At 55.0% G+C, this 27,596-nt stretch overlaps 1 protein-coding gene across 2 annotated transcripts; it reads right to left on the bottom strand.

The window, feature by feature from the left end:
* Positions 1-8,994: 8,994 nt before the first annotated feature.
* CLUH (clustered mitochondria homolog) lies at positions 8,995-27,596 on the bottom strand. 2 transcript variants are annotated; one of them, XM_032457445.1, is made up of 26 exons: positions 27,382-27,596; positions 20,523-20,725; positions 19,519-19,690; positions 18,376-18,519; positions 18,063-18,187; positions 17,822-17,976; positions 17,615-17,740; positions 17,201-17,348; positions 16,932-17,024; positions 15,533-16,227; positions 14,602-14,825; positions 14,391-14,495; positions 14,174-14,274; positions 13,274-13,426; positions 13,123-13,185; positions 12,796-13,040; positions 12,480-12,564; positions 12,213-12,366; positions 11,998-12,137; positions 11,129-11,209; positions 10,924-11,049; positions 10,720-10,841; positions 10,398-10,491; positions 10,182-10,316; positions 10,032-10,105; positions 8,995-9,181 (listed from the first exon to the last, which is right to left on the bottom strand). In XM_032457445.1, the coding sequence occupies exons 1-26, from the start codon at positions 27,479-27,481 to the stop codon at positions 8,995-8,997; spliced, it is 4,050 nt and encodes a 1,349-aa protein (XP_032313336.1). In that variant the 5' UTR covers positions 27,482-27,596. The 2 variants fall into 2 exon arrangements, with proteins under 2 accessions (XP_032313336.1, XP_032313337.1); XM_032457446.1 differs by having other exon boundaries at positions 14,391-14,492; positions 27,382-27,481.

Genomic DNA, 27,596 nt, shown 5'->3' with positions numbered 1-27,596 from the left:
TAGGGCACCCATGAAGTTGCTGGCCTTTTTCATGTATAAAAGGCGAATTGAATGATGTAATGGCTCTTTTCTTACATCCAGTTGTCTTCCTGCCTCTTACTCAGAGTAGCTTCTCTCTGCCCCCACCATCCCACACCTGCAAATGGAAAGCTGGTCCGAAGCACCAAAGTAATCTGCTTGAAGTTGGTTTCCTCCATTTGCAGCTTTTTCAGTTCTGTTTAGGGTTCCTCTTTTCCCCTAGGCTGAAATCCAGGTGATGAGCCTGACCACCTTCCCTAGAGGTGGGCTTCTAGGCTTAGTGTCACTGTCTTAAAGTGCGGTTGTTCACATGCCCGATGCGCAGTGAGGCCGAACAAACCGAAAGAGTTCAGAATAGAGGAAGGTTTATTGCTGGGCCAATAAATGGGTGGCTCCATGCCTTAAAAGAAAAAGCTCCCCAGAGGGTTTCAGCTGAGCATTTTTAAAAGGCCAGCTGAGGGAGGGGCATCCCTGGGTATGTGATAGCCATGCACAATTCTGATTGGCTAATGGTGATCAATCCTTCTGAGCCAGAAGGTCTGGGGGCTATGGGCTCAAGATCATCAAGTTAATTTCTAACATTGGTGGTGGTTTTTCACATGTGAAAAACCTAGGAAATCTGCAGGAAGTACTACGATCTGGGTACTTCAGAGAGGAGCTACAGCAGAGGACAGGGGGGAAGGCTGCATAGGGTACTGCTCAGTGACAACTCTTTTCTTTGATTCTCCTGAATCTAGAGAACAGGTGTTGGACAAGAAGGGGAATCATATTTTGGATAGAGGGGTTAATTAAACTCAACAGGAACTCGGTTTCCATCTCCAATCCTGTTCCATCCTTCCTCAGATCTTTCAGGGAATGAGGCAACCTGAAACTTGGTGAAACGGGGTGTATTCCTACCTCGATTTGGGAAATGGACACCCAGTTGGAAATATTCCCGAGTTCCAAGTCCTGGATCTGACTCTTGTGTGATTAAGATCTCATTCCCTGAGGAATTCAGGAGAATAAGCCTGAAAACCAGTTTGGCACCCTGGGGGTGACTCATAGGCAGGTAGCCAGTTGTCTTTTGTATGAGGAGGTTTTTGTGTGTGTGTGTGTTTTTAATCTGAGTAGGTTTTTAACTTATTACCATATATATAACAACAGCTATTGGCCACTACATATGTCTCTTACTAAACATCTGATCTAAAGCAATTTTATTGTCTAAAAATTTGTTACAAGAGGAAACCTTGAGATCATAAGGTTGCAGCTGCCATCTGCCAGCAGACACTGCTTTGAGAATGGCTGGTGGCATCCCAAGTATGACAGCTCAGAAAATTCAAGTTCTCAACAATACAGGAACGTGTCTGAAATCATGCCCACAATGGCCACCAGTTTTACCTTAGATTCCTGAACCACAGCTACCCCGTTTTGACTTTCAAATATGTTCCCCTCAAAGCCAAAGCAGAGGTATAACACATGCCCAAAAGGCCTTAAAAGAGGCCACCTTGGTTAGTAAAGAATCCTGACTGATAACATTATATCAGGACGTATCTAAATTTTAGAAAATGTATGTAATTACCTATATTAATAACATCCATACCATAATCTCAAGAGGCTTATCACATTTGATAATGTTTCCTGTGTAATTTAATATACCAACCAATCCTAATTAGTTTAATATTTTTCTCTGAGGTGTCTCAGGAGCCCTCTGAAGCATCCCAAAGTTAGCTGAAGTCAAAAGAACTTTAATTAGAATTGGTAGGAATTTTGTCAAAAATATCGAAAAGTTTCACACAATCGTATCAGAAACATTCTAAATAAAATTGTTCGCTTAACAGAGGAATCAAATCTAGTCCTGCACCTAGCCTACTTCTAATAAATCCATTTACCTAATTAAGTTTAATCTCATCACACCATGCACAAAACTCCTCTTTATAGGGCTCCCTTGCTGCAAACTTTCCACAACCTTGTGTATCCACTGGCCCATCATGTACCCCAACACATTAGTTTGTTCCTTATTTTTTTCCGTATTTAGAAATGACCTGCTCTAGGGCCAAAACACTTTCTTTTTCCTTTAATAACATGCAATTCCATTCCTCATACCTTCTTTTCCCCACTCAAAACATATCCTACTTTCCTACTGTATACTGAAATGTTTCCTTTATTATTTTTAGAAGCCTTAATTATGTATTTAAATAAGAATCCTCAACTCTTAAAAAAGTCAATTTCTAGTGAATGTTTCAGTATCTTGTTTTGTTTGGGAATGACCTGGCTATCCAACTATTCAGTAAGTTTCCATCATTTAACTTAGTTTTCTACAGCTGTAAAATTTCAAGTTACCACGTATCTGGAGGGATCGTTTTAAAGTAGACATTCCTAAAACATAATTATTTGTAAAGAGTACACCCAAAAGCTCTTATTTTATTTGCATATAATTCACTGATAAGAATTTCATCATAATGAATTAACTTTTTTCTTTCTCCTAACAACTCTGCAGCAGAAACAAACTTACTGACCTTCCGTAAACCTAGGTATGATGAAAGTTATGTCTGTACTGGTTATACTAACAAACTTGAGCTAGCTTTAATGTATCAATTTAATATTGAATATTTCCCAGATCACATGAACCTGAAATTTGTTCTATCTAGCTGGTTATACTCAAATATTTAATCTGTAAGCACTTACTTTTAATTAAGTAGAACTCCTTTACCAGTTAGTTTTTTTTATATAAAGACGGAACCAGAGATCTCAGTTTTCCCACCTGCGTTTAAAAAAAGACAAAACCTTTAGAGCTGAACTAGATCATCTACATCTCAAAGGCACAGAAAGAGAAATGCAAATTCCTTCTCTAACTACTTTTACAAAACCCTACCATCTTGGCTATTTTCAGAGATTTTTTTTTTTTTCCAGTCTCCAAATATCCACTAGACAATAATGTATACCATTTGCTCACATTCACATGCCTGCCTTTCAGCAAAACCACGAAAAGAACAGGATTTGGACTCAGGTACAGAGACACACACAGCCACCCACCCAAGATAAAAGCTGAAGCTATTGCAAAAGGCCCACTTTGATATAACAGAGCCGTTAGGCGCCATTTTTCTTCAGGTCTCTGGTGTACTGAGCTCACACGGTGCTACAATAAAAACAATTTTCTTAATTTATGGGAGCATAGCTGAAGATCTCCCAGTTTTGCAAAATACACTCTAGGAGGACTGTAAGATGTTAACAGAGCTCTGATCATCCTTACTTAAATATTCATGGCCGATGTCATCAAACATCAAGCAAATGACAATTCAAAATGGTCTCTCAGGGTCACAATTCCCTAGTCCCAAAAGGGGAGAACCCCAACCAATGTCCCATTCAGAAATGAAGCTGAATGAATGACCAAAGGCAGTCCTAAAAGAGAAAATTCAACCAAAGCTCCACCTCAGGCGTAGCCAATGCAGTAGGGAAGGACACCCAGTCAATGCAAGTACTGATACACACATGCACATGGGCCCACGAACAAAAGATCAGATGAATTATAGCCCAAAATTCTACTCCCACCCCGAGACGGAGGCTTCCAGAGTGGCCTGGCTCCTGAACGATGATGTACCCAGAGTGGCTCCCAAGGAGCCCAGAATGGCTCACTTCCCAGAAGGGAATGAGCCCAGGTGGAGCAGATAGAATTTTCCCACCCTTCACAAGTCGGAGTTGGTCACTCTAAAACGATACACACAAAAACACAAAGCTGTGGTTGCACAATCAGAGGAGGTGTAGTCTAAAAATTCCACTTTCACTCTCAGACAGAGGCATCCAAAGAGATTGGCCCAGCTCTCAAAAGAGTGGTTTGCAATGAGCCCAGATGGAGTGGAGAGAATTCCCAGCCTGAGAAAGCTAAAGCAACTCACCCCAAGCAACATCAAATGTGGATGTTGCTCTGGACATTTCTCGGCTCCAGTCTCGTGCTGTCAGGCGGACGCACCTGTCAGGGAGAGTCCTTGCCAAGTTCCCCGGAGCAAAGTGAGCCCCAGCAGCTGCTGGGGATCCAGGGAAGGGCTGCCCCTGGCTGGGTTCAACCTGCCACAGGTACAGACTCCTGGGCTGGAGTCACAAAAGTTTCTACCGAATGCAAGTTTGGGTGCCTGATGCACAGTGAGGCCAAACAGAAATGTTGGGGTTTGGAGCAGAGGAAAGTTTACTGCTGGGCTGAGCAAGGAGACCGCGTGACTCACACCCAGAAAACCCCAAACTCCGGGAAGGGTTTCCGCTGAGCATTTCTAAAGGCCGCTGAGGGAGGGGCGTCCCAGCGTATGTGAGCAGCTGTGCACAATTCTCTGACTGGTTGATGGTGATCAATCCATGAGCTACGTGCTCATGATCATCAAATAGTTAATTTCTTCCATTTGGTGGTGGTTTTTCGCATCTGAAAAACAACTCAGGAAATCTGCAGGAGATACTATGATCTGGTTACTTTAGAGAGGCGCTACAGCAGAGGATATGGGGAGGGGTCTGTCCCTGGAAGGTCCCACAGGTCCTGCTGTTCAAAACGTATTGAGGGGCAAGGGTATAGCTCAGTGGTAGACTGTGTGCTTAGCATCTGCAAGGTTTTGGGTTCAATCCCCAGTACCTCCATTAAACATAAACAAACAAACCTAATTACCTTCTCCTCCCAAAATTGATTAAAATAATAATTTAAAGAAAAAAACGTATTGAATAATTCACTGGTATGTCACACACCTCAGGCTTCCTTCCAAGACTCATGGTTGTGTCTGTCCCTGGTGTAGGATGCGGGATAGGAATGTGAAAGACTTGGTGGCGAAAGGTTGCTGCATTCTGGGTGTGGCCGCTCTGTCCCTGTTAGTCTTTGGTGAGACTTGTCTTCAGTGTAGACTAACAGTTCTCAACTGCTGACATAGTGGACCTGGATAGGAAAGTGATTCTCCACGTGTCCCCATGCCAACAGCAGCAGCAGCTCTTGGGAACTCATTAGAAATGCAAGTTCTTGGGCCCCAGCTCAGGCCTATTGTATCCAAAACAGGGGTTGGGGGGACCCAGCAAATCTATTTTAATAAACCATCAATCAGGGGACGGTATAGCTCAACTGGTCCTGGGCTCAATCCCCAGTACCTCCATTAAGTAAATAAATAAACCTAATTACCTATCTCCCTCGAAAGATTAAAAAAAAAAAAAAAAAACCCAGACGATTCTGATTGCAGGCTCAAGTTTAAGAACCACTGATCTAAATGACTGAACTAATTTTTCACTAAAGAAAAAATGTAGACAAAAGTCACTGGTCCCTGTGTACCACAGCTGGGGTTTGAACTCCAGATCCCTTTCCTCTTTTTCACTGTCATGCTGACACATGGAGTTTTGCTCCTTTGTGAATATTGTGCAGGGTTGTCATTCCCACTTAGTCGTGAGGGCTCCGAACAAGAGTGGCAGTAGAGGGACTAAGGGAAGGGGAATACCTGCCGTCTGAATGCCTGTCCGGTGCCAACACTTACCCTGATTCTCAGCACACCCTCAGCCTCACATATATCCCCTGCTCATGGATACTAGCACATTTTTATGGAGTGATTATTTTAATCAGCGGATTTGTTTAATGGGGGTATTTCAGTTTCCATTTGAGGAGGGCCACCTGTCCTCCGTAGGTCCTGACCATGGCGCCCTGTCTGACTGGTACTGTAGACTCTGGAAGTCGGGGTGAAGAAATCCTCGGGCCACATCCGGATACCTTATTCTCAGCCTCAGGATATACAGGAATTCCTCAACAAGGTCTAACAGTTCTCTCAATGTTCATCCTTAACAATGGAAGTTTTGGGGACAGGAGCGAGAGGAGATGACACAACTTAAGTTTAATTTGGTCCTAACACTTCTTGTTAAAATATTTGTTAAGTTGTAAAAGTAATATGCACGTTAGAAGAAATGCAAACACGGAAGAAAAATAGTTAGGGCGGAGGGTGAAAGCCCAGGGTAGGGTGACAGGGACAGAGGTGGGTGTGGCACACATGACTTAGCGAGACTTGATTTCTGGCTGAAACAAGCTGCCCATCCACACGGACCTAACACATGCCAGCTCTCACACTAACCCTTCCTGGACACCACTGCTCACCCTTGTTAAAATACTGGAATCTGTCAACTAAGGGAAGAGGAGAAAGGGTGGATTTCACACCTCTGTGCCCTTTATAAAACAACAGCCCCCCTGTCATTTGGGTTCTCAAAAGACATCTGACCGCACTAATACGCTTAAAGGATTGACCATGAAAAACAGGCCCCTTGGGTGACTAGTAGGTACAATGGTAATTAGACTTCATCCCTTCGAAGCTTTACAAGATAGATGGTGCCATTTCTAGAAGGGCTGTGAAACACGATAGGATATAGGCTATAGGAAGGCACGCACCTATAGAACACAACCAGGGGGAAAAAAGCAGGGGGAGGTAATAGCTCAGTGGTAGAGTGCATATCTAGCATGCATGAGGTCCTGGGTTCAATCCCCAGTACCTCCATCAAAAATAAGTAAATCTAATTACTAATCTAATTATTCCTGCCCCCCCCACCAAAAAACTATAGAACACAACCGGGAGACTGTACAGAGGTGGGGATGGGAAACAAGCATTAAGGCACCCATGGTGATCCTTAGGCATCACTTAAAAACTCAAGGGGGAAGCCATAGCTTAGCGGTAGAGGGCCTGCTTAGCAGGCACCAGGTCCTGGGATGAGGTCCTGGGTTCAACCCCCAGCACCTCCACTGAAAAAGAAAAACTAGAGGTCAGGGTGTCTGGGGAACCGCCTCTGCCTATCCCCAGCACAGCCGGGCCAGGCCCAATTTTCCAATTGACTCAGGAAAACTCAGACATTAGGGTTGGAATTTTGTTTTCTTTTCATAATGTTAGACACAAAGAACTCCCCAAGTATTCAAAAAGGCATTATTGAAATATGCATGAGGTTGAGGGCCCGCCTGCTCAGAAGGATGGCTGAGAGCAGCCCCAGCTGTAGACGCTTGCTTCTCCTAAGACAGGCCTTCGGGGGTGGAGGTCGGGGGAGGAGGGATAAACTGGGATTTGCAGATACTAACTATATAAAATAAACAAGGTCCTACTGTAGAGCAGAGGGAACTATATTCAATACCTCATAATGACCTACAATGAAATGAAAGCTGTACACTGGAAATTAACACAACACTGTAAATTGACTATACATTAATTAAAAAAAAATTTAAAGAGGCCTTCTCCTCACAACCCTCCCATTGCACAGGTCCTGCCCCTCAAGGCCACCTAGGTGGGCTCCCCTCCCCTCAGCTCTTTAGAGCTCCATGAAGCAGAAAGACCCACGCTAGGATGGCAAGCTGGAGACCCCTCCTGACCCCACCCCCATTCTAGCTCTCCCAATCCTCCTGACAAGCAAATCCAGCCACATCACACAAGCTCTACAGAGGAGCAATTCTCAGCCTTTGCTTCTCCTGTGACCGACAGGTGACTTGCATCTGTGAGCCACTCCAGGGGCCTAGTGACTGTGAAACCCTAGCTGGGTGCCTGTGACTCCACCCCCTTTCCTCCCACTTAAATGACAGTATAAGGATAACCTTGAATTTGGCCTATATTTTACACATTCATGTGCTTTAAACATTTTTTTTTTTTTTTACTAGCACCGTATCTGGCAAAAGACCTCACAATCGAATGAGTCTGGTACAGAACACACAGGAGAGGCTGGGGCAGCAGGTTTCAAAAACTCACTTTATTCCAATGTGAAATGAAGACGTGATGGTTTAAAAACAAGAAAAAAGTTCTTGATCAGCTGTGGGGATGCTTCGCTTGCTAGCTCACACCCACTCCCTTTGAAACAAGGTGTCTGGACAGACCATACCCATAAGCAGCTCCCCGCAAAGCCACCAGGCAGAGGCCCTAGGCCGGGGACAGATTCCTCCGGCTCAGGAGGGTGGCATTTTCCCCCAACCCATCAGGGCTCCCACAGACAGTAGGCACCCAGCAGGGGGACAGGCAGGTGGGGGAGGAGGAGCCAGGGCCACCACCTTCCACAGCCCCCTCCCTGTCACCCCCAGAGCTCCTCTCTGGAGGTGCTCGGGTAGCCAAGAACCAAGTAGGGAGCTGGGCTCCACAAACAAGTGACAATCGCTCCTGTATCTGTAACTTCTCCCCTAGGATCCATGATTCAGTTCCCCAAGCCCTCCCACCCACCCCCACTGTGCGTTAGGCAGCTGAGGTTCAAGGGGAGAAGGATACATTCAGACTAGACCCCCAAAGTCATCCCCAGATGGGGTGCGGGAAGTGGGGAGGCAGCACCTCCTGCTGGGCCCAGGGGAGCCAGGGCTGGGGCTGGGCACAGGGGTGTCTGGGGAACCACCTCTGCCCATCCCCAGCACAGCCGGGCCAGGCCCAAGCATGGGAGCAGAGCCGCTGCGGCTCTCAGCCCGCCATGAAGCTAAAGTGCACCCCAACCCTCCAGCCCTGCACAGAGCTCTGGGTCCCCATCCCAGAACACAGGAAAGCTCCCCCTGTTGGCTTCAAACCTGGACTTTCAGCCAGGTGGAGCCCGGGGGGTAGTGGCAGCAGAAGCAGCAGCCATAACGTCAAACATACAAATGACCTGAGAAATCTCATCTGCACGTCACCCGCTCAGAACCGGCTCGGGGCTATGTACACGTCCGGACGGACGGGGCAGGGCGCGTGGACACACTCGCATACACTTGCTGGAGAATGGGGGCCGAGGGGGCACCTCCCCCACCACGTCCCGCTGGGAATGGACGCCCGCACACTCCATCCATGTCTCCGGTGAGGCCTCTGCATCGTATATTCACTGAACTGGTGCAAGAACATCTTTCAGGGGGGCAGGCAGGCCAGGGTCCCAGGAGGATGCAGGGGGTGGGGGGTGGGGTTGGAAACGTGGAAGAAAAGGGACTTGCTTCCTTTCTCCACGTGCAGGGCACGCCCCCTTCTCCTGGAGTCTGGAGCACTGGGTAACGGGGCAGCTGACTGTCCGTCTGTCTCTCCCTTTCTACCCCTGCAAGCTCAGGGAAGAAGGGTCCCTGGCAGCCGGGGGCTGGGAGGCCACATCCTCTGGGACCCCCAGTGGCTCCGGCTCAGTGGCCATGGGCTCCTCGGCCTTATCCCCGTTCTTGTTGGCCTCCTGGAGCTGGTGCCGCCGCGCCACCTCAGCTTTCAGATTCTCCAAGTCTTTTTGGCTGAGTAGAAGGACGAGGGTGAGAATGGGTGTTAAGAGTGGGCCTGGGCCCTCTGTCACCTTACTGGCTTTGCTTAAACGTGGGACAAGATCAGGCTCTGTGCTTTGTGCAGCGAGAGACATGTGTGGAACAAGTCCTTCCCTCCTCAAAGCTGAAGGGGCCACGAATGCAGGGAAAGCAAGAAGTCCAGGCTCCCAACAGCCTCCAGGTAAGGCCTGGCTCCCACTCCGCCTTCACACCCCATTCAAACCCGCAGCACTCTGGCCGCTCCTGCAGCTGGTTATACCCAGAAAACGGGTATGGATGCAACGAACAGCAGGTAGGCTGTGAATCAAACATTGAGCTGACCAAGCCCGAGCCCCACACAGCAGGGAGGGACCCAGGACGAGGGCTCACGAAGGTAGCACTGTTTTTGTCAGAGTCACACGGGGACCCTCAGGGCCCGCCCAAAGGCATGTCCCTGCACTGGAAAGAATGAAGCCACACTTTCTGTTGACGTGGACTGATGACCAAGATAGATTAAGCACAGGAAAAAATGTCTATGTGCATGGTTTGCTACAATTTTGTGCCAACCTCCCCCCAAATTACCCAGGGGAACATTATAGATCCATATCTACCCAATTATGCAGAGTATTTCTCAAAGGATTCACAAGGAACTTCTCATCACTGACTGTACTTCAGTTTTTTTGGTTTTTTTTGGGGGGGGGAGAATTTGGCTATATTTTTTATTGTTTTTGAGGGGGAGGTAATTCGGTGGCTGTACTTTTCAATTTCGAGCTGTGTCAATATATTATATATTTAAAAAAAACACTAAAGGCCGACTTCCAAACTGCGGCGGGGCGCGGCTCACCTGAGAGGAATGAAGAGGATGCCGTTGATGACGTTGAGCTGCTCCAGGACGCTGGCCATGCTGGGGGCTGTGAACTGAGGGTGCCGGGAAGGTGAGCCCCCGTGGGCACAGAGAGGCAGGGGCCCCACCCAGCCCCGCCCGGGGACCTACCTTGAGGGGCGGGATGTTGGCGCTGGAGCCATTGCGGTAGATTTCATTCATGGTGCGCTGCAGGGCCACGGCCTGCTGGGTCAGGCACTTGAGGTACTCGGAGCTCTCCTTGGTCTTCTCGTGGTCCTCGCCCAGCTGCCGGGGCGGGAGGGGTCAGCACCGCCCATGGACCCTGCCCCGCCCACGGGCCCCACCCCGCCCCCCACAGCCGCCCACCTGAGTCTTATAGATGGTGTAGCCTTCCTTCTCGTGCTGCAGGGCTGACCGGAACTCGGCTTTGCTCTCATAGACCCGAGCGACGAGATGGTGGCTGCGGGGAGGGGGTGCGGGAGCAAGGGAGGGGCATGAGTGGGCCAGCGGGGCCTGATGGGGGTGTGCAGGCCACCCTAGGTCCCGCTCTGGAGTCTATCCTAGGGGAAGGTGCAAGCCCAGGGCTCAAAGAAGAGATGGAAGTTGAGAGAAATCTCCTCAGGAGTCAGATGGAAGTCAGAGTGCTGGATCCCAGGCCCGCCCGGCCCCTAACCCAGCACAGCCTCACCTGAGGGCCACCTTGAGGGACTTGGGCCCGTGGTACTTGGTGCTGACGGCCAGCGCATTCTCCAGGAAGCGCAGCGATAGGTCATACTCCATCACTCCGTGCAGCACCAGCCCGATGTTGTTCTGGGGGCAGTCGGGAGGGCCCTGGTCAGCTCCCACTCCCCTGGAACGGAGGCTAGTCCCGCTGCCCCTCCCCAGGACTCACATCCAGCAGTGCCATCTCAGGGTGGTCCTCCCCGAACACAAGCAGCATGAGGTAGCGGGCACGGTACAGCAGGCTCAGGGCCGTGGACAGCTGGCTGCTGGCAAAGCAGTACAGGGCCAGGTGCATCTGCGGGGGCAGCGGGGTCAGGCCAGGGCAGCTACGGCCCCACGCCCCATTGCAGGCCCCGCCCCTGGCAGCCACTCACATATTCCTGGATGGTGTTGGGGTGCTCGATGCCCATCACTCGCTCACTCATCAGTACAGCCTTCTGTTGGTTACTGAGGGCCTGGGAGAGGTGGGGGGCTGTCATCCCTGGTAGCACCATCCCACACCCAGTCTGCCTGGCCCATGAGCCTCCACAGCAGCTCAGCCTGTGGCTGCAATTTCTACTTTTACTTTGCACAAAGGCAGTGGAAAAGTGGTCAAAATTCAACTGTTGTGACCGTGGAAGTCTATGCCCCACTCTGAGACTGCTTCATTTTTTAAAACACTCATCTTAAGCCCTTTACCCTCTACCAAAACCTATGCAAATATATACATACACATCTAATAAAACTGTGCAACAAAAGAAGTATGCGTCATAAGAAAAGGCACACACAGACGAAAGGAAACAAGAGTCTGTGGCTGGAAGGAGAGTGGGGAGTGGGGCACCAACAGCACGCCTGGCACAAGACACAGCCTCTCGAAGCCCCAGGATGGTTACAGGCAACAGCAGAAGCTTCCAGCAGCTTCATGTGGTGCTTACGAGTGCTCCGTGCTAGAATCAGAATTTATCCTTCCCTCCTCCCTGTGAAGGGAGGTCCTGGCATCACCCCGATGCTGTCCATGGGCTCTGTAGCTCTTCCTAGGAAACAGCCCTCAGGTGGGGGCTGAGGGAAGCCACACAAGCAGGACAAGCTCTTCCTTGTCTCCACATTCCTCTGAGGGCCCCAAGATAAGCAGCACCCCAGGCCCTAGACAGGGACCGGCCTGGACTCCCACTTCCCACTACCCTAGGGGGTGAGAACACAGCCCCAGTTCCCTCGCTCGCCTCCCTCAATGCCAGGCCAGGCCCTGAGGGTACGCGAGGCCCACCTCGGCGTAGTCGCCCATGATGTAGTGGAGGCGGGCGAGGAGGCGCAGGCAGGCGCAGATCTCCACGTGCATGGCGCCGTACACGTTGTTAAAGAGGTTCAGGGCCTCGCTGATGAGCTCGCAGCCCTCCTTCAGGAAGCCTGCAGGCACCCCGAGGGTGAAGGTCAGGGCCAGCCCGGGGGTCCCTCTCTCCCCCGGCCACACTTAGCACGCACCCTGCTGTACTTTGGCCTGCCCGCTCTGGAAGAAGTGGAAGGCGTCTGAGGCCTTGGGGTTGACGTGCTTGACCACGGGGAAGATGTTGAGCACGTCCTCCTCCGTGAACGCGGGTTTGTGGCGGCTGTCGAAGCTGTACTCCTTCAGCAGGATCTGGGGGCGCAGCCCAACACCACAGGCAGCCTCAGCCCTGGCTCCAGTGGCCGGCACAGCCCCACCCACCTCCCCCAGGGGCTCTGAGACCCTGTGGGACCCTGTGAACCCACCTGGATGCCGGTTTTTAGGGAGATCTCCCGCAGCAGCGTGATCTTCTGCAGGCCGTACGTCTCCACAGCCTGGTCCACGGTCTCACTGGGAAGGCGTGGTGGGTGGGTCAGGGCAGCCCAGCACCCATCTACCCCTTTTCCACAGCTGCCTTTCCACCCGAGCGCCCCCTCCCAACTCTGCTCCCCACTTCTCCAAACAAATGGTCCCCCAAGGCTGCCCTCTTTTTCCTCCCCTGTTCACCACTGGAGACCACAGAGGACCTGGACACTGTCCAGGAGCCCAGCGCCCCTATGCCCACCCCAGCCGCGCACGCACCATTCAAGGCTGAAGTCAAAGTAGTTCTTGGCCTCCTGGCAGATGTTCTTCCAAAGCTCCTGGGGGGTCATGACAGCCCAGGCTGTGTTATCTGTTGCCCCTGGGGGCCGGTTTCTCCTCCTCCTGTTTCTCTTCTTGGAAACCAGCTCATCAGCGGGCAGGTGAGCCACAGGGTTGGGGTAGGAGCTCAGGAAGCAGTTCAGGAAGTGGCTGATGGCGGCCGAGAGCCCCGAGAGCTCGACCCCCTGCGAGGGAGGTTGGACTAAGGTCACCACCCAGGCTACCCCAAAACCCCCACAACCCGGGTTGGGGAGAGGGTGGCAGTACCTGTAAGTATGTCTTAAAGATGTGCTTGGCAGACCGGGTGATGAGCTCTCCGATGCCGATTTTCTATAAGATTTCAGAGAGGGGAGTCCTGGTCAGGCCCCAGACCTCCATCCTGGCCCCCCATCTCACAGCTGCCCTGGGCACCACTCACGTAGATGTGGTCCAGCTGGTCACGGGCCGGGCTCCGCAGCACCAGGTCCAGCACCTTGCCCAGGTAGCGCATGTTGATGCCTCGCTGGCGCATCACCTCAGCCAGAGTGGCCCCGTCCATGGGCAGCACCGCGTGGTCGGCACAGTCTTTCACCTGCGGGCTGCAGCACGTCAGGCCCCCCCAGCCAGCCCAGGCCCTCTTCCTCCTGCTACCCTGGGTTTTTCTGGGGAGCCCACACCATCATGGGGCCCTGAAGGAAGGAGGGGACTAAGACCCCAACTCCCAGTTGGGAAGAGGGAAGGACATGAAGCAGCCACAAGACGTGAGACCTTGTTCCCCAGTCTTCTGCATAGGCCACCATCACCCCTGTGACTGTTGGGCCCACCCTTCAGGGAGGCAGGGATGAGGGAGCCCCACAGGTGACAAGCCCCGTGGAGCAGCACTGGCTTCCCTCTGATAGCAGGGGTCTGGAGCAGCTGGCACAGCAGACTCGGCTCAAAGACTGGGGGACAAGCACGGCTCCTGAGCTCAGGGCTGCTTTAGCAGGAAGCAGCTCCCGTCGTCCACAGGGCCTATGTACAAAGCTTGTGAGGGCGAACAGGACAGCGCTCCCACCCTCTGCAACCACCAGTCACAAGGGGACTCGGAGGACCAGACCGCTAGCTGCCAGCCCACAAGGGTGGGCGTGCAGAGCATCGCCCTTGGCTCTGTGCCTGCCATCTCCCTTGGCTCCTCTGGGTCGGCAGCCGCATCTGGGCAGTGGGAACAAGGACTTCACCCTGCCTGTCTCACTAGTCACTCCTGTGAAGGGCCCACCAGCTTCCAGAGCAGAGATGGATGAGGCCCCAAGGTCTGTAACAGCACCCTCTGCGCAGCTCCCTGCCCTGCCCCTGCCCTCACCAAGCCGGGGATCTGGCAGGAGAGCAGGAAGGCAGCGGCATCTTTCAGCAGCTGCTTCTGGTCCCGGACCTCTTCCTGGCAGGACTCAGGGAAGCGAACCCCTGCAGAAGGGAGAGCAGAGGCTTGAGCTGGGCGGAAGGGAGGCAGGGGCCGGACAGATGGCAGCAATGGAGTGCGAGTAGGCCCACCAGCACTGGGAGCCAAGAGGACCACTCGCCTGGTGAGAAGATGTCAGGATTGAAGCGGACGTCGAAGGCTGTGCTGCTGATGGAGCCCACCGCCTTGCACGCATTGCGGATCACCTCCCGGCTCCGAGGGTCTGCTGTGGAGACATGGCCCGCTGGGTGGCAGCCCCCTCCCTCCACCACTGGGGTGGTGGCCCGAGCCTCCCCTGGCCTGGGGCTCCCCCGGCAGCCACAGCGCCCGACCTGTCCCATCGTCCGAGGCGATGGTCTCCGCCAGCTCCTTCACCTTGGCCAGGCCGCTAGCACTGCTGCCCTCCTCCTCGCCTCCCACCTCAGGTGCCGGGGGGTCTTCAGGCTTGGACATCGAGTCCGGAGGGCTGCCATTTTCCAGTGACGTGGGGTTCTCCATCTTACTAGCTTTCTGCTGCATCAGCTGCAGTGCCGCAAGCTTCATAAAGAGTAGGTACCTAGAGCACAGCGGATGGGGCAGAGCAGGGGATGGGAAAGGGGTATCTAGAAGTTTCACTGGCCCGGCAGCTTCCTGCTCGCTGTGGGCACCAGAGCCAGTCCCCAGCTCCCGCACTGTGGGGGTTAAGTAACGTTGGGGCTGGACACCCTGCCGGCCCGGGGACACATCCTGCCCAGTGTGTGACTGCCCACAGATACATGCACGTGACACCCAGTGACTCTACCAGGAGGCGGCAGGTCACAGCAAAAACGGGGATCTTCCCAGACAGGAAGAGGACAGCTGGGAGTGGCCTAACAAGCAGGCCAGGGCTCTTGAGAATGACAGGAACCCCAATGGCACTTAGAGGGTGAGAATTACTCGGAACCTCGGACTTCTGACGGGCTGACTCCTAAGCACTAAGTGCCAGCGGTAGGGACGCCCCCTGCCCTTCCTCCAGGCCCCTTGCACTGGGAGGTTCAAAAACACCATGTACTCCTTAAGGGAATGGCACTGCTTCCACTGAAAGCCACTTGTCTAGACACATGCTAGTTTTTAATCCCACAAAGCTCCTAGATGCCTGTGCTGGGGAGCCTGATGCCAGTGGGTGGGGCTGGGGCTGGGAGGACCGAGGCCAGAGCTCCTCTTCACTTTCTAAAGCCTCTCCCATTGAGGATCAGGCCCAGGACCACCCCCCAGCAGGTGCAGCCGGCCACGCTCGCTCCCCACCTGTGCTCCACGAAGGCGTCCACCAGCTCCTGGCGCAGGCAGCAGAGCTTGTGGCGGTGGGCACGGGGGAAGCCGGCGCGGGTGCACTCCTCGGGCAGCACCTCCCCGGGCACGGGCAGGAAGTTGAGGTCGGGGGGGAAGGTGCGCAGCAGGTCGAGGATGTAGTGGCGCCCGTCATTGCCAATGATGCCCTTGCACTCCACGGAGGAGCAAAGCTCCACCTCCTCGTCCCGGTCGTTGAGCACCCGGTGCCTCAGGATCTTGAGGGGCCGGCTGGTGCGTTCCAGAAGCTCCAGGTACCGTGGGTGCGACACCACCGTCTTGCCAAAGTCAATGGAGCCGTAGATGACGCTCTGCTCCTGGTCCCGCTCCAGGATGCCGGGGATGATGGACTGGGCCGTGACACGGTAGCCGCGGTAATCCACCACCACCGTGCCCAGCGTGTACAGCCCCTCCACATCCACCGCGTTGTACGTGCGCACGCCATTCAGGTCATTGGTGGGCGCCACATAGGCCGCCACGTCCCCGCCAAAGTCCTTGTAGTGGTCACGGACATCAAAGCCTAGGCTGAAGAAGATGTTGTTCCAGATGAACATCTGCATCTTGGTCTCCTCACTGGGGTTGATGGCCATCACGTTGCCATCAATGACCGCCATGGCGCCCCGGGTGGCTGCCGCCGTGAAGTCGCTGTGCACCTAGGGGGACCGAGGCCAGAGGGTGAGAGAGCCGCCTGGTCAAGCTCACCCAGAGCTGGCAGAGGTAAGCAGGACAAAGTTCCCTTGCCTTAGGAAAAGGCCAAGAAATCCACATTTTGAAGAAACACTTAACTGCGAGACAACAAAGCTTAGTGATTAACAGGGAGTGTGAGGACTGGGGCGGGTCTGGGATCCACCAATTATGTGCCAGGTACACTTGGCCAGGTCACCTCCCAGACCTGTTTTCTGTCTATAACACAACAGTGATAAAAGTATCAACCTTTCTGAGGTGTCCGAAAGACTCGAGGAGGTAAATATGCAGCACCCAGCACAGCACCCAGCAAAGTCTGTACCCAGAACATTTGAATCTTATTTTTACCATTATCATCTCTAGGCAGTAAGATTATAGAAGATTTTTAACCTTTTTTGAAAGCACTATTTTTTCATCTCTCTGTTACAGCAGAAGTGCTAATGACATCAAATTAGGGCATGTGTGCCCAGGTGAGGGTCCCACTGAGGGTGTTTTGGGAGGAAAGCTGGAATGGACCTTGTCACCCAGCCCACCCTGCAGGCAAGACTCTAAATCTCAGAGAGGCCTGAAAAAGGAGTTGGGGGTGCTGGCTGGGAGGCACGAGGCTGGCAGAATGCCCTGCAGGGCTTCCTCCTGTCCACAGGAAACCAGCAGACTGGAGGCTGGCGGGCACCTTGAATATCGCTCTTTCTCGCAGGAGCCGCTCAGGCAGGTTCTTCCGGGGCAGCTCTCGTGTCGTCTGCAGCTCCTCGTTCCAGTCTCGGGTCTGCAGAGGGACCAGGGAGGGAGATGCCCAGTCAGCCTGAGCCCCACGCTCTGCTCAGGGTAGTCCCTTCTCCTACCTCCCCGTAGACAGCCCCACAGGTGCCCAGAGCCGGCCTGGCCCCGCCCCTACCAGGGGAATGGAGGGGGTTGCCTAGGGTGGGCGGCTGTCGCAGGCACCTGTCCGGGAATGTGCTCCTCGTAGCCTAGCCGGGAGGTGTAGGCGTCTTCCGCACGCACACAGTCCATGGCATGCTCCGCCTGGGGCGCCGTCCAGCTGTACACCTGGAATGGGGTGGCGATCCTCTCGAATGGATGGCGCTGTACCCTGTGACAAGAGGAGGGGAAATGGGGCAGCCTGCTGAGCCTAGAGCCCTGCCCTGGGCCCCTTCTCCTCTAAGACCCCACTGGCTCCAGCATCTCCCCACTGAGGCCCCACCCTAGAGAGTCCGGCACCTGTCGGAGGGCTGCTGTCTCCCACTAACTAACCACTGTCTGGAAGGCAGCTCCGGGTGCTGGGGCACAGCTCTGGACTGGCCAGTTCACCCACCCTCCGTGGGATGTGAGATGAGGGATGGACAGGTGAGGCACTACCTTTTCTTCTGCAGTGCAGCAAAGTTTTTTTTGAAGGTCGGGCTGATCTGGTTGAGCAGCTCCACTAGGGAATGGCTGAGGAAGCGGGGGCTGGCAGGCTTGGGGTTGAAGTGGTACGCTGTGGATCTGCAGGGAGAGGGTGACCACTGCACAGGGTGGCCCGAGAGGCTGCCCACCGCCCCAGAGCGGGCCCACACAGATACTCACTGGTTCAGGTAAAAGCCCCGAGTGGATGCCGTGATGCTGACTTGCCGGTCCTCGGCCGTGATCACAAACAGGTACATGAGGTCTCCGTGCATCTTGCGGTTCCCAGGGGGTGGGTTCCAGCCGCTCATGGTGAGCACTTTCAGGCACTGCAGGGGCTACAGGAATGGCCAAGTATGAGTGGGCCAGGCCTCCTGGTGTGGCAATCCCCTGACCCACCAGAGATCTGCTCCAGGAGTCCCACCTTCCAATCACGGTTCTGGGGCTGCAGGGGACACAACGGCCGCTCCCGGCTCCCTGGAACAATGTACTCGGGTGGTGTGCAGTCAATGGGGTCCATCTCCAAGCCCTTCTTCCGCTTCCCGCTGTCTGAGGGACCAGAGGCTGGTGGTCAGCACAGGATCAACCACCTCCCTGCCTAAAGTGGCCCCAGGCTGGGTGCCTCCAACCCCGCTTCCCCCCACGTGGTAAGGCTCAGCCCTCAGTCCCTTTGCTAGTCCCTGGCCAACTTGCTCCCGGCCCCTCTGCCCAACCACCAGCCCCAGTGCCTCCTGCACCTCCCAGGTCGCCATCAGTAAAGACGCTCAGGAAGGACAGGGAGTTGCAGTCAACCCCATTGAAGGCATCAGACGGGTCCAGGCTCTTGAGCAGGTCTCGAACGTGGCGCACATGGATGCGGGCCTCTCTTACCGTGTATGGCTCTGTTGGAGAGGCAGAAGCAGGGCGTTAGGGCCTTGTTCCTTGCAATGACCTGCCCAGCAGATAGAAGTCCGCCATGGCGCCACCACAGGTGGCCTTGATTTTCAATTTTAGGCTTTCACAAAGAATTTCCACTATGAACACATAAGCTGAAATTCTGCTTTCAGTACGCACACCTGCCTGCTGGTGGGCAGGGATCCTTGTTTGTAAAGAACTTTCTGTCAAAGGGCATAAGAAATGCCTCTGGGAGTGCACACAGGCCTTGAGGAGCTCGCAGAGCCCCCTGCTCTCTGGCCATGAATGTCACGAGTGGGCAGGCCAGCAGGATGGCTGGCCCCCTTGGCCTCAGTCCCACTCTTCCAGGGCAGCCCTCACCTGGGCAGCCTGAAGACTTATAGGACCCCAAACTACAACACTGCCCGCCAACATGCATTTTGAGAAATTTTAATAAGGGCTCTTTGGGGGAAGGAGGGAGGTTCCGTGATCAGATAAGTCTGAGCACAGTCGGGCTACATCTTCCCCACATTTGCTCTTTAGCTGACAGGCCTGGAAACTCTGAGCCTGGTCTCCTAGGAGACCCAAGTTCATGGGATCTTTTATTTTGCAAACAAACCAGCCTCCCATGCCAGCTGACTGGGCCTGACTTCCCTAGTCCTGAGGTGTGAAACTTTAGTTTCCTTAAGAGATTGAACCTTTATCTCCATAGAATTTGACAGGGCTGATTTCAAGCCCTTGCTTGGTACTATTCGTGTGTGTGTGTGTGTGTGTGTGTGAGTGTTTTTAAGTCACGACTCTGATATTTAACCCATGAAGTTGAAGGGTGCGCTTGAGAGAGCCTAAGAAGCAGAACTGTGCTCCAATCCTGCCTATACAAGTTCAATGCTGCCCTGAGCCTCCACGTGGTCATCTGTGACACAGATTCCAAGATACCAGCAGGAGGCGTGGGGTGGGGGTGCGGAGGAGCATGGGGGTGGGTGCTGCCTGGAAACTTCCGGACAAACCTTCAACCACACGTAGCACTGAGCCCTCCTGCAGCCCCTCCACGCTGCGCAGCTCTGAGAAGTGGTCCAGCATGTTGCCATCCAGGTGCAGCGAGAAGCAGGTGCGGTGACACGTGTCTTCACGGTCCATGAGCACTTGGTGGATCTCCTGTACCATCTCCTGTGGGGACACCTGCCAGGGAGAAGGCCCCGCCCACGCAAGTGAAAACACTGCCTTCCCCAGTCCAAAGGACCTATGTCCCTAAAATCAATGTCCCAAATACTATTTCCCCTTTTTTGGCTTTTATTTTAAATTCTAGGCCCTGCCCACACATCTCATGCCCACCTGCACCTTCGTGTGTGCCGTGCAGGGAATACACATGTGTGCAGGACAGCCTGGGCCTGTTACCCGCAGGCCTAAACCATTCCTGCAGACCAAAAGCAAGCCCTGAGCTGAGCAGCAGGAAGTGTAAGGACAAGGAAAAGAAAATAGCAATCTTGCCTCCTCCCTGGTCTAATGCCAAAGTTCCCAAGGCAAAGGGCTTCCCTCTTCCAGAAGGTGTACTCTGGGGCTCAAGTCTGTGGGTCCAGATGACTTAAGAAGACCTGGCTTGGTTCCCCAGTGAGTAACCAGTTGGCAAGACCTGTAAGTTAGCTCTGTCCTTGGAGACCACCCAATACCACTCTCCTCTCAGGAAAATGGTAAAACCACAGCCAGGAAGATTACTTACCTGAGGGCACAGAGCAGAAGGCTGGGGAGCCCTGGGACCCTAACAGTACCCAGCCACTACCATGTGGCTCCCCATACAGGGCTGGCAGCCCCAGCTGGGACCTGTCCCCTAGTAATGGGGCAATGGCAGAGCCTGGACTCCCATGTCCAACATGCTGAGTGACCTTGGGCAAGGCACAGGACCTCAGTTTCCTGCTTGTAACATGGGGCCAGGATGAACAAGGGCAAAGCTGGGCTTTCCAGCCTCGTCCTCCCTGACAGGCTTGGGCTCTGGTCCCTGGCACCACCATCTCACCTGGAGGGAAAAGGGCTCAATCCCAGGAGCCAGGATCTTCACAGAAAAGCCCGTGTCCTGAATGACAATGACTTCCTGTCCAGTGGTCTCCTCTCCCGGCTCAGCCTCATCCAGCCCATTTTCCCGGGGGGGTTCGGCAGCCCCCTCTTCCTTCTTCAGGCTCTCGGGGCAGTCTCCATTTAATAGCATGACTGATGGCAGCTCTGAGGGAGACAAGGAGCTGAATCAGATAGGCCTCGTTGGTGAGGTGGGGCCGTCTGCCTCACCTACCAGATGGGCACAAGCCCTAACAGAATGGCATCTGCATGTCCTCCTGAGACTCAGCCCTACCCCAGACTCCAGTCCCACAGTACCCGGGCACACAACTTCCCTCAGTCCTGGCCACTCCCTGTGCCCCTCCACACCGCAGGCCCTCCCAGCCCATCTGCTCCTAAGCCCACCAGTCTGGCATCTGAGCAGGCCACCCAGACCACTCTCCCCAGAGTCACCAACACCACCCTGAGGACCAAACCCAAGGGTCTGCTCTGGCCTTATGCACCTGGCTTCTCTGCAGCACCGCCACCACTGCTCACTTCCTCCTCCTCCCTGACGGACGCTGACATTCGTGGTCCTCCCCTCCAGCTCCCCCTTCTCCCAGCAGCCCAAGCTGTGGGTGTCCCTGGGCCCAGCCTCTCCTGTTCCCGTCTCACCCTCACCCATGACTTCAAACGCCCTCCTGCCTCACAGCTCACATGACCAATCCAGGCCTCGCTCCAGCTTTTCAACGTTTGCCATTGCTTAGGCCTCACCAAAGACTCATCTTGTCAGCATGGAATTTATCTTCCTCCACAAACTAGCCCCTGCTATGTGAACACCCTCCCTCCATCTAGTCACCCAATCTAATCTCCAAACTGGTCGCAGGACCCAGACTCTGCAGCCACGGCCCTGCTGCAGGCCACTTTCCCTACTTCTAAGCACCGCTTAGAACCTTCTAATACTCTCCACTGCTCACCAGATCCAAGCATCTTAGGCCAATACTCTCAGGCACCAGCCGAAAGCCATCTCAGCTCCTGCTAGTTCTGGTCAAGGTGCAGCTACACCAAAATGACTCAGAAGCCTGAGAACAGGCCACTCACATTCCCTCCTGCCTGTGCTTTTGTTTACGCTGGCCCCCACTTACCATTCCACCAAACTCCTTCTCATCCATCAAGACCTAGGTGAAATAAACCACCCTGAGTTCTGACTAAAGTTCTGCTGACCCCAGACAGCTGAAGGACCACGTCCCCACTGTACCCAGAGCATGTGTCCTGCTGCACTTGGGGGGGGGGGCTGTTCACACCAGCAGCTCTATTTTCTTCCTTCTGTCTTAGCAGCACTCAATAGAAAGGCACTGAATTAATGAATTAATTACTGTAAATGTGTCATTAAGCCTAACATTTGTGAACTGCAACCAATTCACATGCTGTGGGGGACAGAGAAGCAGCAGCTTCCCTTTGTCCCCAGGCACTTAGGGGAAGAGAGAAGCGCCTCCCCCAACCCAGGGGAACAGAGAATGTTCTCACATTAAACCCTCCAGCAAAACAGGCCTGCCTGGTGCTCACCTGGCCCACAGGGCCTTCCCACCCAGGGTCAACCTGGCAGCCAAACTGGCCCCTTGCTTTTCTGGGAGGTCCAGACAGGTCAGCTCCCCTAGATCTGCTCCAGACCCCAGCCCATCCCCTCCAGCCTTACCTCCTCTTCCCAACCCAGCTGTGAGGAGTGGGGATGAGGTACGTTTCTCCAGACCTGTGTGGGCTCTACTCAGACCCACCAGAAACATGGAGCAGGGGCCTCAGGAAAGGGGAGAAGCCCAGATAAGCACTGCACGAAGGGCACAGGGGGAGCCATGCCCTCTTCCCGCATCCCCTCAACTTAGTGATAAACAGAACCACCAGGAGCTCAGATAGTCTCCTCCTTCCCCCAAATGAGGATGTCTGAGGCCCAAGAGTTCAGAGCCTTTGTCCAAGGGTGACAGCCAAGAGCAGACCCCAGATTCCCATCAAAAGCCCCACCACCACCACGTGGCTGCACTGTCCTCAGTCTCGGCCACTGTGGACCTGCAATGACTGTAGTTACCCCCGCCCCACACCCCTCTTCCCCAGCACACTTCTCCAAACCTGAGGTTACTCTCCCAAGAACCACAAGGACCTCTCCTTCCAGTGAGCCCAGAGCCCCAGGCAGGGTGACCTGAAGCCCCTGAAAAGTGAGCCCCAAAGGGAGAACTTGGCCGACTCCATGACATAGTGGACAGGGACAGAAGGGTGGGAGAAGAGCGGTGGGTGGTCAGCTTTCAAAATGCAGCAAAAGAAATGAGTCCTTGAGAAAGGCTTTGCTGGCTGGCAAGCCCTCAGGATGAGGGGAGACACAGTAAGGGGCCTCCACCCAATATGGAAAAGCAGCTTTGAGGTCTGAGACCCCAGAAGTGGGAGGTCAGAGACCTGGACTCAGACAGGTGGCCTGCACTCCCTGAGTCTGGGTCAGGGGGATGGAGAGGAGGGCAAGGGTGGCCACAGCTCCTGCTCCCTCCCCCGCCCAGGGAGCCTGTCCAGAAGGCACCTCAGCAACAGGTTCCCACCCCAGGGGGTACCCAATCCCCGATCAGATTTCAAAGGAATATGGCTGGTTCCTAGGAGCCCCCAGTCCTCCAGGACAGCCCGCCTTGCCCCTCCTCTTTCCTCCAGAGGACCCTGAAGGTCTCCCTACTGCTGGAGCAAGGCCAAGTGATCTCCCCACAAGTGGCCAGCCACCTGGCTCACTGCTCCCACAGCCCACCTGATGTGGTCGGTGGCCGCCCTCTCCTGGGTTCTGGAGTCATAGGACTTCCATGGCAGCGAGACAGCCTGCTCTCCGGCTCAGGCCCGGCACTGCCTGTGTCCCTCGTTCTGGCCTCTGCCTCCACCCTTACCCCCATGCAGCTGGTCGGCCCAGGGCTGGAGATCCGGCTGGCTTCGGGTTTCAGTGGGGCCAGGCCTGCCGGGGTGGCCCTGGGAAGGGCACACTCCCCCTGCCTTGCATCCTGCTCAAGGTCGGCCAGAAGGACGGCTGTGGGCCAGGAGGCCCCGGTGGCTCCAGAATCCCAGGTGGAGCTGCCACCAGTGCTCAGGCCCACCTCCCTGTATCCCCCCAAAAGGGGGTCACTGCTGGTGAAGCCGTTAGGGGAGCAGAATCCAGCATTTGGTGTACCTGGGCCCCTCAGGATTGAGGGCCCCAGGGACTGGCTGGCAGGGGCGGAGTCCAGCAAGGGGGTCCTCTCCTCAGCCCCGACCCCAGTATGGGTGGGCAGGACAGCTTCAGCCAGTTGCTGGCAACAGCTGGCGCAGACCCGGGCCCAGGCCATGAGGTGACCGCCCCCTGTCCATCCGCTGCACTGAGCACCCTGCCGGCCTCCTGGGTCAAGTGGCTGGCTGGGGCCTCTGGCACGTGCTGCCCCCTGCAGGTGACCTGGCAGCTCTCCCCTTCATGAGAGTCACTAGTTCTGGTGGGAAGGGGGATGGGGCCCCAGACTAGCAGAGGACAACTGCACCCGTGCCCCAGGCCTCCAGTGCCATCAAGAAGCTGGCAGGCTCGTCTTCCCTTCCCAGCAGCCCCTGCGCTGCAAGGAGAAAACCAAGTCTCTCCCCTGGGAAAACAGAGCTGGCAGCAGGAGGCCAAAGGCCGCGCGGTGGTGGAGAAGAACATGCCCAGCCTCGCCAGGGCGCCTTCCCAGGGCCTCTGACTTGTTGCCAGGGCCCAGTCAGGGCTGTTTTGGCGTCCATACTAACCAGGGTGGGGGCAGGGAGCCAGGCTCCCTCCAGGCCCCCTCCTATCCCAGGCAGCCCTGAAAGGCTGGGACCCAGCCGGCCCTCAGCACCTCCACAGCCCCCACCAAGGGTTCCGGCCAGCACACAGTGAACAGACAGAACAAGGCCCAGGCCCAGGCAGAGCCCCTCTCCTCCCACCTCCCTCCCCAAACACACCCTAACCCTCTGGAGAAGGGAGTGGGGCAGGGCAGCCTGGCAAAGACCACTTCCATTCTGGTTATCACAAATCCTATGCTGCTCTAGGCCCAGCCCATAGTAGGTCCCTCCATCAGCTCCACCAGCCCATCTCACTTTAGGAAACTGAGGCTCCAGGAGGCTTGTAAGCAAGCTTCCCAAGGTTGCAGGAGCAACAGGCAGCCAAGCCAGGTCAAAGAAAAACCAGATTCATAGGATGCTCAGGCCTCTTGAGTGCCGCTCCCCAGACTGCAGCACCCACTGGGTCAACAGTACTCCCTTCCTCTACATCCCCTGAGCCTCCACACCCCTGGGCTGGTACCTGTCTCTTATCCTAGGTGGCACCCTGAGGATCTGGGCTTTAGGGGAGGAGAAAGGCAAGCCTCTCAGAATGGGAAAGGGTCACCCAAACAGCACGGCATACACACCCCTAGTCTTCACTGGCCAGACCAGAATGAAGAGGTAAAGCATAGCCCGGCCCTGGCAGGGAGCACAGGGACCCCAGGAACAGCAGAAAAAAAGGAGTTAGAAAAGAAACGGAGGCCATCCCAGGTGGCCCCTGTGTGCATTCCTCAGCCTGGCATGGCCTCACTCAGCAGACTGTGCCAGGGCCAGGCCCCGCCCCAGCCAAAATCTCAGCAGGTGAGGCTCCAGCAGGAAGTAAGGCCCCAGAAGACATATCACCCCAGCCCAGGAGCCCAGGGCTTCAAGAGAAAGGAGTAGGGGCAGGCAGCCTAAGGAAGACTCCAAGGAGGTGGGCATCTCTTGTTTGTCTCCTTCCTGTCCCTACCTAGGCCAGAAGCAGGTCTACAGGGTCTGGGGAGAGTCCAGTGTTCCCTGAGCTGCTCTGCTCAGACCTACCCAAAAGAAGAGCTTTGGGGTCCTGTCCAGGGGCTCCCTTAAACCCCCAAGCTACTCTCCAGCCTGTCAACCCCATTCCCCTCTGCTCTGGACTTCAACTCCAAGAAGCACTCCCCTAGGCAGAAGGAACTTGACACACCACCGTGAACTTGAAAAACCTGACCTTTCTCTTAACTCTTAAAAGCAGCTTTATTCCCAAGGTAATTGACCCTTGGTCTCCCCACAAAAGGCCTTGATCACCTCCTCAAGAAGACTGGAGAGCATTCTAGAGTTGGGTTCTGAGGTCAGAAGTCTGGTGAGAGCCTGCTGGGGGTCTCCATCAAGGCCCCCTCCTTCTTTGGCTAGATTCAGGCCGGCTGTGATTCAAATCCGAGCTCTATGCTAGTTTCCCAGAGACTTAAGGAGCCAACGTTCCACCTGCTAGCATGCTTCCAGTTTCCCCTAAAAGAACGGCTATGCCCTCCCCTGACCCAGGCTGCCCCAGACAGAGCACCTCAGCACAGAGGCCCTCAGAGAAATCCTCCAACAGACTCTCCCCTTACCTCAGCCTCTTAACGTTCATCAGCATATGATCCCAGCCAATGTGCCTCCCCCAGTTTCCTCTGGGACAAGCTGGGGCAGCCTTGGCAGTCTGGCCAAGAGCTGGAAATCCAAATGCTTCCCTCAACAGCTAAATCGCTGTGTGACCTTGGGCAAGTCGCTTCATCTCCAGGTCTCTTTGATAGAGGGGAAATCAGCCAGCCCCGACCTCTACTTATCTAGCTTGCTCCACTGATTCAGAGCCTCATCAGGGTGAAGCTTGGTAAGCTGGAGTCGTCAGCATTTGTCATTCTGCCCAAACCTTGGCCTTCTCCAGGCAATCAGCAAAGCTGCTACAGTTCCTATCCTCCCACCAGCTAACTCTGCTGTGATCAGTTACAGGGTCAGAGAGCCCACCTAACACTGTTCGCATCCTGCCTCACCCAAGCTGGGAAGGGAGATGAAGATGAGAAGTCCCTTTTGTGGAAAGTTGTGTGGAGTGAGGGGCAGGGGTAGGTCTGCACTCCTACTGCCACCCAGGGCCTAGAGGGACACAGCCCAGCCCTGGGGCTCTGAGGAAGGGACTTCCAGACTCAAGGCTGAAGTCAAAGATGTGACAGAAGGAAAAGAGAAAACAGAGAAGGCCCAGGAGAAATGGAGGCAGGCTCCACCCAGGAAAAGCTGCAGCCACTCCCAAAGGCAATGCCACACAGTCCCAAGGGGGGAGAGCTGGGAGCTTGACTCTACGCTCATGACCTTTGCCTTAAAAACAGCAATTCTGGGCTGACCCACTTTTCGCAATAAGGCGGGTTAATGATCAAGTTCTGGCACAAACACCACCTCCTGCCAAGGAGTTTGGCTTTGTCCCCGTACACGGGCAGACCCCTAGGTCTGCGGATCAGGCCCACACCTAACAGGACGGCGATCAGAACCTGCAAACTTGGAGTTAAAGCCTTGCTTCTAGGAATCAACCACAGAAGCCCCCTCGGGATGCACATACACCAACTCGCACTCTTCCCACAGACCAAGCCTTAGAAGTCGCAAGCTGAGCTTAATTCGCAGGGCTGCAGCCTTGTGCACAGGGAATGCTTGGGATCCTGACGCGAAGGGGGTGCCTGAGCAAGTGTCAAGTGACCCCAGCGGGGAGAGTTCCCCATGCCCGGGCACGGAGGGGGTGGGGCCGTGGAGTCCGTCCGTCTGCGGCGCACCCCGAAACCGCGTGTGCGCGCACGTGTCCCCGCGATCCGGCGCGCGTGTGCCCGTCGCCACTGCCCTCCCCGGGACCCCACGTGCGAAGCCTGGGCCGTAGCCGGGGGCGACAGTGAAGGTGACCTTCAGAGCAGGGGCGTCTGGTGGAGGGCCCGGCGAGATGCAACCCGCCGGGCGCGGAGGGAAGGCGGCGGTCCCCACGCAACCCCGAACCCACCCGCCCGTTTGGCCTGGTCCAGCCTCCCGCCGGGCTGCCCACTAGTCCCGGCCCCGCTCACCGGCCGCGCCTGGCCGCCCCTTTCCACCGGCCTGAGAGCTAGGCTCCCGGGCGCTGTCGGCCGGGGCGGCCGCCGGCAACTCGTCCGTCTTGATGACCATGGCGGCGGGAGCGGGCGTCCAGCTCGGCTGTCTGCGCCGCCCGCCGCGCCACTAACCCAGGTGCCCTGCGCGCCGCTGCCGCTGCGGGAAGGACGGAGTCACCAGCCCACGTGGT

The sequence above is a fragment of the Camelus ferus genome, chromosome 16 (assembly GCF_009834535.1).
Source record: "Camelus ferus isolate YT-003-E chromosome 16, BCGSAC_Cfer_1.0, whole genome shotgun sequence".
NCBI classification, from domain to species: Eukaryota; Metazoa; Chordata; class Mammalia; order Artiodactyla; family Camelidae; genus Camelus; species Camelus ferus.
Note: the sequence above shows the minus strand (reverse complement) of the source record. Positions and strands in the feature narration are given on the sequence as shown.

Bases quoted from the DNA above. Each gene is read 5' to 3' on its own strand.
- CLUH (XM_032457445.1), bottom strand. From the start codon at position 27,481: ATGGTCATCAAGACGGACGAGTTGCCGGCGGCCGCCCCGGCCGACAGC. The intron at 14,826-15,532 runs GTGGGGAGCGAG...GCTGTGCTCTAG, and splicing joins GACGCCTTCGTGGAGCACAG to GTACCTACTCTTTATGAAGC. The intron at 14,275-14,390 runs GCGAGTGGTCCT...TCCCTTCTGCAG, and splicing joins TCCTGACATCTTCTCACCAG to GGGTTCGCTTCCCTGAGTCC.